This window comes from Rhincodon typus, chromosome 35, assembly GCF_021869965.1.
Source record: "Rhincodon typus isolate 14 chromosome 35, sRhiTyp1.1, whole genome shotgun sequence".
In the NCBI taxonomy this organism is placed as follows: domain Eukaryota; kingdom Metazoa; phylum Chordata; class Chondrichthyes; order Orectolobiformes; family Rhincodontidae; genus Rhincodon; species Rhincodon typus.
This window is the reverse complement of record NC_063366.1, coordinates 3189275-3201956: the sequence shown is the minus strand read 5'-3', so window position 1 is coordinate 3201956 and position 12682 is coordinate 3189275. Positions and strand designations below refer to the sequence as shown.

At 44.2% G+C, this 12682-nt stretch overlaps 1 protein-coding gene across 2 annotated transcripts; it reads right to left on the bottom strand.

Annotated features, from left to right (window-relative positions):
- Positions 1-214: 214 nt before the first annotated feature.
- On the bottom strand, positions 215-11370 carry LOC109920596 (zinc finger protein 271-like). 2 transcript variants are annotated; one of them, XM_048616819.1, is made up of 2 exons: positions 11335-11370; positions 215-9754 (listed from the first exon to the last, which is right to left on the bottom strand). In XM_048616819.1, the coding sequence occupies exon 2, from the start codon at positions 9293-9295 to the stop codon at positions 8264-8266; it is 1032 nt and encodes a 343-aa protein (XP_048472776.1). In that variant the 5' UTR covers positions 9296-9754; positions 11335-11370; the 3' UTR covers positions 215-8263. The 2 variants fall into 2 exon arrangements, with proteins under 2 accessions (XP_048472776.1, XP_048472777.1); XM_048616820.1 differs by lacking the exon at positions 11335-11370 and adding an exon at positions 11066-11178.
- Positions 11371-12682: the final 1312 nt, after the last annotated feature.

The following is a 12682-nucleotide window of genomic DNA, read 5'->3' as shown; positions in this document are numbered from 1 at the left end:
GCTGGAATGAATGAATAAAACAGAAGTTCCTATAATTAGTGTTAAAATGTTGTTTGCAAACTTAACATATCAGCAAGAATCGACCATTCAGCCTGAATCTGCCGATTTGTTTCTGTTCTACTTTCCTATCAATCCCATTCGCACTTGATCGCTCACATTGAAGATTTATTTTAATTAGTGTTAAAATAACCTAAGAACAGTCATACTCCTAATAGAAGTTTAAATGTCAACATTTATCAGTTAGTCCCAACATCTCCAGAAATATGTCGGACATTGCAGTAAAAACTCATATTTGGTGAGAAAACGTTGGAGAGATTTTCTCTGGAAGTGCCATCCTGTGTTGAATAGAGTGAGAGACAGGCCATTTCCTCAAACGTGACTAAATTGCAGTCCCAAATCCAGAAAGCTCCCCCTTCACTGAGGTCGTTTAAAACTTCCACAAGGGACTCAGCTCATTTCACCCAAACCGCTCACAGTCCCGCTCCGAACTACATTACCCATGCAGCTTGTGGGCCCCGCACGTGCGTAGTAAGGGGGCTGTATGGAATCAGGAAAGAGCCGGTCCGCAGTACCTGATGGAAGGTGTAGTTCTGACTACACTCAACGGTGGCTGACAGCCAGCGTTCGGGAGTTCGAATCTGAGATTGCGCGAGCTCGGGCGACTGTCACGTGGGTGGTGCAGGAATTGGAGGCGCGCCCCTGGCGGCGGGAACGGGATTCACAGCCTCTTCCGCCTCGAGCCAACACCCCCTCTATCAAAGGAAAGAGATTATCCAGCGCTACACCTTGTTATCTCAGATTCTCCAGCATCGGCAGTTCCTACTATCTCTGAAAGAAATTAACAGTTGGGCAGACAAAAGAATGGGCAATGGTCAACCTTAGAGAATCAATAGGTGCTAATGGGGACCATTATTGAGGCCCAAAGGCTGCAGGTTTCCCAAGTGGAAAATGAGCTTCCTCTACCACTCCCCCTCATTGTTTCTTTGGAGGAGCTGCCTCACGAATGCCCTAAAGGACTTGGAGATTCCATTTCTGCTCCCATGGAATGTGATATCAGTTGAAAGCTTGCAGCCATGAATAAGATGGTGGACAGTCTTTGGCAAGTCAGGAAGTGAATTTCTGAAGAAGGGTCTAGGCCCGAAACGTCAGCTTTCCTGCTCCTCTGATGCTGCTTGGCCTGCTGTGTTCATCCAGCTCTACATCTTGTTATCTCAGATTCTCCAGCATTTGCAGTTCCTACTATCTCAGGAAGTGAGTTACTGGCTGCAGTAATTCTAGCCTCTGAACTGCACTTGTAACCACTACATATATACAGCTGCTCCAGTTCAGCTTCTGCTTAATGGTAACCCCAACATAGTGAGGGATTCAGCGAATGTAACGACATTGAATATCAGGGGGCACTGGTTAGATTGTCTCTTATCAGAGATGTTCATTGCCAGGCATTTGTGTGGCATGATTGTTATTTGCTACTTTTCAATGGATGTTGTCCAGATTTTGCTGCATTCGGACATGGATTGATTCAGTATCTGAGGAGATGCAATTGCTGCTGAACATTGTGCAATCCATCAACGAACATCTCACCTTTGACCTTATGATGGAGCAAAGCTCATTGATGAAGAACCTAAAGATGGTTTTCTAGGATACTCCCTCGGGAACTCCTGCAGAGATGTTGTGGAGCTGAGATGACTGACCTCCAACAACCACAATCGACTTCCTATATTCCAAGTCTGACACGAACCAGCAGATAGTCTCCCCCAATTCCCATTGATTGCATTGATTCTGAGGAAGGGTCACTCGACCCGAAACATTAACTCTGATTTCTCTCCACAGATGCTGCCAGACTTGCGGAACTTTTCCAGCAATCTCTATTTTTGTTTCCCATTGATTGCAGGTTTGCTCGGCTCCTCAATGCCATACTCAGTCAAATGTGGCCGTGATGTTACTTTCACCTCGTCTCTAGACCTCAGCTCTTTAGTTCATGTTTGTAATGAGGTGAGAAACTGAATGACACTGGGCATCAGTGAGCAGGTTATTGTTGAGCAGATGCTGCTTGGTTGTACTGTTGATGATATCTTCCATCACTTTGTTGATGATCGAGAATAGACTGATGGGCTGGTAATTAGCTGGGTTGGATTTGATCTGCTTTTTGTGGATATACCTGGACAATTTTTTACATTGTTGGGTAGACAGCAGTATTGAAATTGTATTGGAATAGTTTGACTAGGGAATGGCAAGTTCTGGAGCACACTCTTCTGTACTTTTGCTGGAACATTGCCAGGGCCCAAAGACTTTGCAGTATCCAGTGCTTTTATTCCCTGTCTTGCTATCATGTGGAGCCAATTGGGTTGGCTGAAGACTGGTACCTGTGAGGTTACACATCACTGTACGAGGCTGAGATGGATCATCCACTTGGCACCTCTGGCTGAAGATTGTCACAAATGTTTCAGCCTTATCTTTTACACTGATGTACAATGCTCCCCTGTCATGAAGGTTGGGGATATTTGTGGAGTTTCCTCCTCCAGTCAATTGTTTAATTGTACACCACCATTCACAACTGGATGTGGTAGGATTGCCGAACTTATATCTGGCCTGTTTGTTGTGAGATCACTTGGCTCCATATGTGAGTGGCTGCTTTTACTGTTAGGCACATAAGTAGTCCTGTTTTGTAGCTTAATTAGGGTGACACTCATTTTGAATGATGCCTGGTGCATGTCTTCCTGCATTCTTCATTGAACCAGGGTTGATACCCTTTCTCGGTAACTGGATGTTGTCCAGGTTTTGCTGCATTCGGACATGGATTGGTTCAGTATCTGAGGAGTCGCAAATGGTGCTGAACATTGTGCAATCCATTAATGAACATCCCACCTTTGAACTTATGATGGAGCAAAGCTCATTGATGAAGAACCGGAAGATGGTTTTCTAGGATACTCCCTGAGGATCTCCTGCAGAGATGTTGTGGAGCTGAAATGACTGGCATGTCTTCCTGCATTATTCCTTGAACCAGGGGTGATCCCCGAGCTAGGTAACAGGAGAATGAGGAAGATGCTAGGCCATGAGGTTACACATTGTGTTGCAGTATGACTCTGCTGCTCATGTTAGCCCACAACATCTCTGATGACCAGTCTTGAGTTGCTAGATCTGTTCAAAGTCTGTCCCATTTAGCACAATGATAGTGCCACACAACACAATGTAAGGTATTCTCGTTGTGAAGGCAGGACTTCATTTCCACAAGGACAGTGCTGGAGTTAGTCTGACTGATACTGTCATGGACAGATGCATCTGTAGCAGGTACATTGGCAATGATGAGGTCAAGTACATTTTATCCTCTTGTTGGTTCCCTCATCACCTACTACAGACCCAGTCTAGCAGCAATGTCATTTAGGCTACTATTAGCAGAGGACCATTAAAAAGCAGACAAGTTATGTTCAATTTGTGCAGAACCTTGGTCGGCCACCCAAAGAGCTGTGCAATTGAAAAGGACACGAAAGAACTGGGGAAGATGCAAAAAAAATGATAAGGATGAGATTGAGGATTGAGAGGTTGTAACTACAGGAAAGACTGAACAGGCCAGCACACTTTTCCCAGAAAATAGAAGGCTGAGGGGTGACGTAATAAAAGTCTTTAAAAAGATGATGAGAATATAGAACTCATTGCCACAGGGAATGATTGAGGAAATAGTTTAGATGCATTTGCTAGGAAGCTGGGTACATTACGTGAGAATGGAATAGAAGGATCCACTGAGAGGGTGAGATAAAATAGGCAGGGAGAAAACTCATGTCAAGGACAGGCATCAGGAGAAAGCAGTTGGGCCAAATGGTCTGTTTCTGTGCTTTAAAAATTAAAATGAAAAAATGCTAGAAATTCTCTGCAAATCAAGAAACATCTGTGAAGAAAAACAAGTTCACTTTCAGCTTGATGCGATCCTTCATCAGAAATTAGACTGAAGTTGGCTTTTCCTTTTGTCGGTTAACTCTCCCCATTTTCGCCAACACTGACTGACACCACCTGATAGTTGAAGTGCTTCTTATTTTCATTCCTCAGCATTGGTCAGCCTGGAGTCTGCAAGTCACAATCACTTCCAAGCAGACAGTAACTCTCCGAGTCACAGACACTCTCTAAGCACAAGATCCATCCTGGAGAACCTCCCAAAGTCACTGCCAAAATCTGGTTGACGCTCACTCCCAGCATAGAAATCATTCCCTAAGACCCAGAGTCACTCCCAAACACTGGCTCAATCTCTTTTCCTACTCTGTTCTCAGTTCTCCCTCCATCTTCCAGTCTTCTGTGCTGCTCCCTCCTGTGCATCTGCTGATCCTACCACTGCACATCATCATTGCCTCGGATGCTGTGGGTTTTCCTCTTCTGATCTGCTGACAAACACATCCAAGAATACACATCTCACACTGATGTTGTCGGTTTTAAAGCCTCCAAGGATGAAGAATTCCCACACTAGAAATCTGAGAGAAACATTCACCAGGAGAACAGAAACAGCAGCTGCAATAAATAGTTTTATTCAGATGGGACAATGTCAAGTTGATATGCCACCTGATGTCAAATCACCATTATTTCACTGGTAATTTTAAACAATGTTCCACACGGTGTGTAAAATCATTCTTGCCAACAAACCTTTATTTACCTATGATTAAATAAAAGTCATGTGAATATGGAAAGCGATAGTGTTAAAGTGTATGATTCCTAATGTTCCCGTTTCATAAAAAAAATTTGCATGCACTGTCATTTGCAAGTTACTCCTTATGTGTAATCCATGAAGAAGATGATCACATATGAACAACACAACTCTCAGCTATTTCAAGTCTTTCTTGGTACCAACTTTGTCAGTCACCACGCAGCACAATGCACAATTTTTAAAGCATCTTCTTATATGTGAGTTGTTATACTTTCATTCTGGTGTCTGCTGGTTCCTGAGGTAATATTGTCTTTCAGCATCACGTTGTTGTCATGGTAACTATTGCTGCTGATCCATTACATTTCTTGAGGAACAACTGACTTCTGATACCAATGGTCATTCAGTTCCTTACATTTTTTAATATTCATTTTGTGGAACGTGGGCATCACTGACTGGCCAGCATTATTGCCGGTCCTAGCTGCCTTTGAGAAGGTGGTAGTGAGCTGCCTTCTTGAACTGCTTCAGTCTACCTGCTGTGGGTTGACCACAATGTAATTAAGGAGGGAATTCCAGGATTTTGATGGAGCAACAGTGAAGGAACAGTGATATATTTCCAAGTCAGAATGATGAGTGTCTTGGAGGGGAACTTGGAGGTAGTGGTATTCCCATATATCTGCTGTCCTTGTTCTTCTAGATGGAAGTGGTCATGGGTTTGGATGGTGCTGTCTGAGGAAATTTGGTGAAGTTCTGTAGTGCATCTTATAGATAATACACACTGCTGCTACTAAGCATTGCTGGGGGAGGGAGTGAATGCTTGTGGATGTAGTGTCAATCAAGCGGGCTGTTTTGTTCTGGATGGTGTCAAGCTTTTTGACAGTTGTTGGGGCTGCACTCATCCAAGCAAGTGAGAAGTATTGCATCACACTCCTGACTTGTGCTTTGTAGATGTTGGACAGGCTTTGGGGAATCAGGAGGTAAGTTACGTGCCACAGTATTCCTGGCTTCTGACTTGCTCTTGTAGCCATTGTGTTTATAAGGTGAGTCCAGTTGAGTTTCTGGTCAATGATAACCCTCCCCGCCCCAGGATGTTGATAATGGAGGGTTCAGTGATGGTAACACCAATGAATATCAAGGGGCGGTGGTTAGATTGTCTCCTCTTAGTGATGGTCATAGCCTGGTATTTGTGTGGTGCGAATGTTACTTGCCACTTGTCAGTCCAAGCCTGGATATTGTCCAGATCTTGATGCATTTGAACATGGACTGCTTCAGTATCTGAGGAGTCGCAAATGGTGATGAACATTGTGCAATTATCCGCGTACATACCTATTTTTGACCTTATGATGGAGGGAAGGTCATTGATGAGGTGGCCGAAGATGGTTGGGCCGAGGACACTACCCTGAGGAACTCCTGCAGAGATGTCCTGGAGCTGAGATGACTGACCTCCAACAACCACAACGATTTTCATGTCATGAACCAAGATTGTGTTGAGGTCAGAAGCTGAGTGGCCCGGGCAGAACCAGAACTGGGCATCATTGAGCAGGTTATTGCTGAGCAGGTGCTGCTTGATAGCACTGTTGATAACACCTTCCATCACTTTACTGATGATTGAGAGTAGACTGATGGAGCGGTAATTGGCCAGGTTGCATTTGTCCTGCTTTTAATATACAGGAAATACCTGGGCAATTTTCCGTATTGTCAGGTAGATGTCAGTGTTGTAACTGTACTGGACTTAGTTAGTGAAATCAATTTGACCTTATCAACTGTTGGCTGCAAAGGAGCAGCTTCCGCAGTTGTGACATTCCGTTTCACCGGGCATGATCGAGGTGACAACTTCTTCACACAGGCCCAAGTTTCCAAGTGGACTAACTTTCGATGACTATGTTTGCACTTTGACCAGTTTCCTAATTCTGAGCCCTGGCAAAGATTTTGTAGATTTATGAAAGTGAGATATGGCTTTTTGTTGTTCATTCAAGTTTGTTACACTTTTATTAGTACTTCTGGTCTCAGTAATACTCTAACAATTGGAACAGTTGCCTGGGTGCCATATGACATTGGTCTCTGGACTGGACAACTTCCCATACTTTCACTTGCTATGTTATTCCCTCTAAGTTTGCCTCCTACACATTGGTACCAGGTCTGTTGATTAATTTTTGATGACAGATTTGACAATTTTTACCATCACATTTCCATTTGACAGTGGGTGTGTGAGATGGTGTGTGGTGCTGAATTTTCCCATCATTCAGGAAGTGTCTGAATTGAGGTCTTTGTCACTGATCACAATGTCAAGAATGCCATGTCGACTGAAGTGTGCTTTCAGAAATTCTACAATCTCACGGGGAATCCTTGATGTCAGCTGCTCTAACTCCCTGCAGTCTCAATAGTAGTCGACTGCGACTATATAATCAATTCCAGTGAGAGTGAAGGGCTCTGTTCCAAGATTCATCCATGGACTGTCTGGGATGTCATGAGTCATGAGCAGCTCTTCATCTTGCTTAGCTTGCTGTTCATCACAAGCACTGCACTGGCTGATGTGGTCCTTCATCACATTGCTCATGTTTGGCCAATGCAACACTTCTCTTACCTTCCTCAGACTAGACTTGGTCCCTTGATGGTTTGTGTAGGATGTGTTTCAGCATTTCTTTTTTCATCTCTTTACAGACAATGAGCCTGTTCCCTTTAAGCAAGATGCCAACTTGGGTGATCACTTCATCTCTGTTTGCCCAATACTCTCTTACAGTCACATGGTTGTCCAAAATGGTTTCAGTCCATCCTTTCATCACGACTCCCTGTAACATTTGAAGAGTTGCATTCCATTGAATAGTTTGCTTAATCTCAGTAAGACACTTAGGGTGTCAGATTATTGTCTCTGCTTTGTTGCCGATTTCCAGAGCATGTCATGCTATGGCTTCTGGTTGAATCTGGAAGATTTCTGTACCAGTATCAAATTCCATCAAAGACAGTGTAGTTCTCAACAGCACATTTGTGATGTACATCTGCTTCCCTTGCTTGTACTTAACTTCCCAGTGATATCTCTGTAAATTAAGTTATGTCTGTTGCAAAAACTTTGGAATAAAGAATATTAGTTTGAGAAAAATCCTTTGAATTTGCTTGTGGTCAGACTCCACCATTGCTTTTTCTCTCCTGAACAGGTACTGGTTGAAAAGCTCACAATCAAAGACATTATCCAGACCATCTTTCTCAATCTATGTACAGCACTGTTTCGTTTGTGTTAACTCTCTGGATACAAACACAACGGGTTGCCCTCACTGCATGGGGATTACTCCAAGTCCTGTGTCACTGACATCACACTGCAGGGTGGCTCCATTGTTGACATCATAATCCCTCAGCACTGGTGATGTCATCACTAGGTGTTTGATGGGAGTGAAAGCTGCTTCTTGTTCTGTGTCCCAGTCCCACTGAACACCCTAAGACTGTACACCGTTACACATTCTGAGGACAAGTTGGGCAAAAATATGGGCAGGTCATTTCTCTGTAGGTTCATATTCCAGGAGGTCCAACTGTTGTGTCAAGGCTTTATTACAGATATTTTGATTACAAAGCTCACACTTGAAGACTGATTCCGCTGTGTTGATCCCCTCATGCAGCAGGAGTTTTGATGTGCCTGAGAACACTTTCTCACACATGAGTAGTTTCTCCTGTGTGAATGCGCTGGTGTCTGCGGAGAGTTGATGACTGTGAGAATGATTTGCTGCAGACCTCACACTTAAATGCTTTCTCCCCTGTGTGAATAATTTGGTGTCTGCGGAGGGCTGATGATCCCAAAAAGGATTTGTCACACACTTCGCACGTGAATGGTTTCTCACCTGTGTGAATGCGTTGATGTGTGTAGAGATTTCCTAACTGTGAGAAGGATTTGTTACACATCTCACATGTGAATGGTTTCTCCCCCGTGTGAATGCGTTTGTGTCTGCGGAGGGTTGATGATTCCAGAAATGATCTGTCACACTCATCACACACAAATGGTTTTTCTCCAGTGTGAAGGTACAGATGTGTGCGGAGGTGTGACGATGACAAGAATGATTTGTCACACACCTCGCATACAAATGGCTTTTCCCCTGTGTGAATCTTCTGGTGTGACAGGAGATTGGATGATCGGTAGAAAGCTGCCTCACACAAATCACACCTGAAGGGCTTCTCCCCTGTGTGAATCCTCTGGTGTCTCAGGAGTGTCGTAGATGTCAGAAAGGTTTTCTCGCACACCTCACACTTGAATGGTTTCTCCCCTGTATGACTGTATTGGTGTCTGTGGAGATTTGATGACTGTAAGAATGATTTGTCACATACCTTGCACACGAATGGTCTCTCTCCAGTATGAATCCGTTGGTGTCTGCGGAGGGTTGATGACTGTGAGAATGATACGTCACAGACCTCACATGTGAATGGTCTCTCCCCTGTGTGAATGCGTTGGTGTGCTTGAAGGTTCGAAGAATCAAAAAATGATTGGTTGCACACTTCACAGCTGAACAGTTTCTCACCTCTGTGAATCCGTTGGTGTCTGAGCAGGTTCCCTAACTGTGAGAATGCTTTGTCACATACCTCGCATGTGAATGGTTTCTCCCCAGTGTGAATGCTCTGGTGTCTCAGAAGAATTGTAGAAGTCATAAAAGCTTTACTACAAATCTCACACTTGAACGGTTTCTCTTCCATCTACCTTTGCTTTTCTTAACAACTGCACAACAGATGGACCCATGTGGCAAGGGATCATATGAACCTGTACAGCCCCTCACACACCTCACACTTGAACAGCCTCTCACCTGGAGGAAGCAGCCAGTAATTCATGAGGCTCAATGAATGATTGAAGCTCTCACCACACTTGGAGCCACTCACACTTCTCTCCAGCCTCACCCTGACCGATCATCCACGGCTAAACCTTCAGAAAGGTTGGTCTGATGGAAGGCTCCACACCACTGACCAGTTTCAGATCTGATGATATGTCAAAGCTCCCTGACCCGACCAGATGATGGGTTCACTGCCCAACCACCTCAGTGTTGAACAATGCTGTGAAGGGACTGGATGTCTTCCCACAGTTGTGCAGTTGTTCCTTGAGTGATGGTCAGGATGTATCTGCAGTGTCTATTCTCTCTGGCGCAGTATGGTACAATTTTTCTGGAAAACAGAAAAAGGAGACATGATTTCCTCCAACCTCCTCTCTCCTTTGCTCTAGGGCTGACTCCTCAGTCTTATTTTAAATTCATATCTTCACAGGATATGGGTGTCACTGATGAGATGAGCATTTATTCCCATCACTGATTGCCCTGAAGAGGAGGTGCTAAGCTGACTTTATGAACGACTGCTGTCCATGGTGGTGTCGGGACATCCACAGCACTGTTTGGAACGGAGTTTAGGATTTTGAACCAGCCACAATGAAGCATCGATGATACAGTTCCAAGTTAAGAGGCAGGGTGGCTCGGAGGGGAATTGGCAGATGGTGGTATTCCCATGGAGTTGAACACGAAACACAAACAAGAGGAGGCCATTCGGCCTGTCAATCTACTCCACCATTGAATACAATCATGGCTGCTGTAATTTTGGTTTCAACTCTGGATACCAACCTAGCCATTGCTGTTCCTTGTCTTTCTAAATGTTGGAGGTCACAGATTTGTAAGATACTTTCAAAGGCACCTTGGTGAGTTATTGCAGTGCATCTTGAAGATGGTACACACTGCTGCCAGAGAGTAGCAGTGGTGAAAGGGCTGAATGCTCAAGGTGCCAGATGGGATGCTAATCAAGCAGACTGCTTAGACCTGGATGGTATTAAGTTTTCTGAATATTGTTGGAGCTATGCTCATCCAGGCACATGGAGAGTATTCCATCATGCAGAGGATGTTGACAGAGAGGTAAGACATCATGAAAATAACATGAACAGGGACAGAGAATAATCTAAAGGCTTTAGATCTCGAGAAAAAGTATACAAGAGTAGAAATCTTGTTTCAGAGACACAAAGCATTGGTGTGACCACACCTGGAATACCAGGAATAGTTCAGGGAGGAGATATTAGCCTTGGAGGGAATGCAGTGTAGATTCCTGGACTGCAAGGGTGACATGATGAGGAGAGATCAAACAAACTCAGGTTATATTTTCTGCACTTGAGAAGATTTGATCAATATATACAATTCATTATGGGGATAGTGACAAGTTTAAATCTCCACTTGATCTGCTGCTCAGAGTCACCTCCGTTTCACTGGTCAGTTTCAGGAAATTCATATTGCTGCAGAAATATTTGGATTGACTGTGAGAAACATCAATCAAACAGCCAACCCATTCGATCTATTCTCTCCTCATTACCATCAACAAATAATTCATTAATTACCATTCCACAGGATAATAACCAGCTGTCAACACACACACAGAACTCAACAGTGGGAAATCAGTAAGAATCCTCAAACACTCTGTACCTCCCAGATAATGACACCTCACCTTCTCAAATTCAGGAACGAGCCATCAACGAAACTCAGCCTGGAAATCAGAAGGGAAATGATTCCAATAACTACACTCAATATCCAACACATAGCTCCAGTCAAACAGTTCAGCACAAAGCACTGAGTAAACAGCTCTCTCAGCTGGATCTTCTCACACAGCATAAGGGACATTTCCACGTCTGATTGCCCACAGGATAGTCAGACTGCCTGAAGATTGGTGTGGATATTACAGGATACAATTTGTATAAAAGCTGCTCCTTCACTCACCATCTCCTCACTTGGTTTTCAGTCCCTATAGGAAGTGAACCAGCTCTGGAAGAGGAAGAGAGAGAATGGGCAGAGTGGGTGGGCTCTCTGATTGACGTCTCTCACAGTCAATCCAAATATTTCTGCAGCAACATGAGTTTCCCGAAACATGGGAAACTGACCGGTGAAATGGAGATAACTTGAGTAGCAGATCAGGTGGAGATTTAAACTTGTCATTGTCCCATCTGAATAAAACCTCACTTATTGCAGCTGCCGTCTCAGTTCCCCTGGTTTGACAGAGATTTCTAGCATGAGAATAGCATTCTTCAACCTCACAGGCTTTCAAACTGACAGCATCAGTGTGGGATGTGTATCCTTGGATGTGTTCGACAACAGATCAGAAGAGGAGGATCCACATCATCCAAAGCAGAGCTGAAATGCAATGGTGGGACTGGTGCAAAGAACAGAGGAACACAGTAGGGTGGGTGCATAGGAGTTAGGTCATAGGAGCAGAACAGTAACTGGAAAAGGAGATTGAGCCAATGCTGGAGGAGCAATGTTTCTCAGGGAATGACTCTGACTTAGAAACATCGAAAATAGATGCATGAGTGAGCCACTAGGCCCTTCGAGCCTGCACCACCATTCAATATGATCATGGTGGATCATGCAAACTTAGTATCCCATTCCTGCTTTCTCTCTGTATGCCTTGAATGCTTTAGCTGCAAGGGCCACGTCCAGCTTCTTCTTGAATATAACTAATGAACTGGCCTCAACAGCTTCCTGGGGGAGAGAATTCCACAGCTTCACAACTCTGAGTGAAGAAATTCTTCCTCATCTACTCCTGAATGGCTTACCCCTTATTCTTAGACAGTGACGCTTAGTTCTGGACTTCCCCAACATTGGGAACATTCTTCTCGCATCTGGCTTGTCAAGCCCCATCACGATTTTACGTGTTTCTAAGAGATTCCCCCCTAATTCTTCTAAATTCCAGCGAGTACAAGCCTAGTTGATCCAGTCTTTCCGTATATGCTAGTCCTGACATCCCGGGAATCAGTCTGGTGAACTTTTGCTGGATTCCCTCGATAGCAAGAATGTCCTTCCTTCGACTAGGAGACCAAAATTGCAAACAATACCCAAGATGTGGCCTCACCAAAGCCCTGTATAACTGCAGCAAGACATCCTTACTCCTATACCTAAATCGTCTCGCGATGAAGGCCACCACGCCATTAGCTTTCCTCACCATCTGCTGCACCTGCATGCCAACCTTCAGTGACTGTTCTACCATGACACCCAGGTCTCATTGCACTTCACTTTTTACCTAAAACTAATTATTCAGATAATTATCTGCCTTCCTGTTTTTGCGATCAAA

What these genes read in the sequence shown, in the direction of transcription:
- LOC109920596 (XM_048616819.1), bottom strand. Translation starts at nt 9,295, where the DNA reads ATGGAAGAGAAACCGTTCAAGTGTGAGATTTGTAGTAAAGCTTTTATG.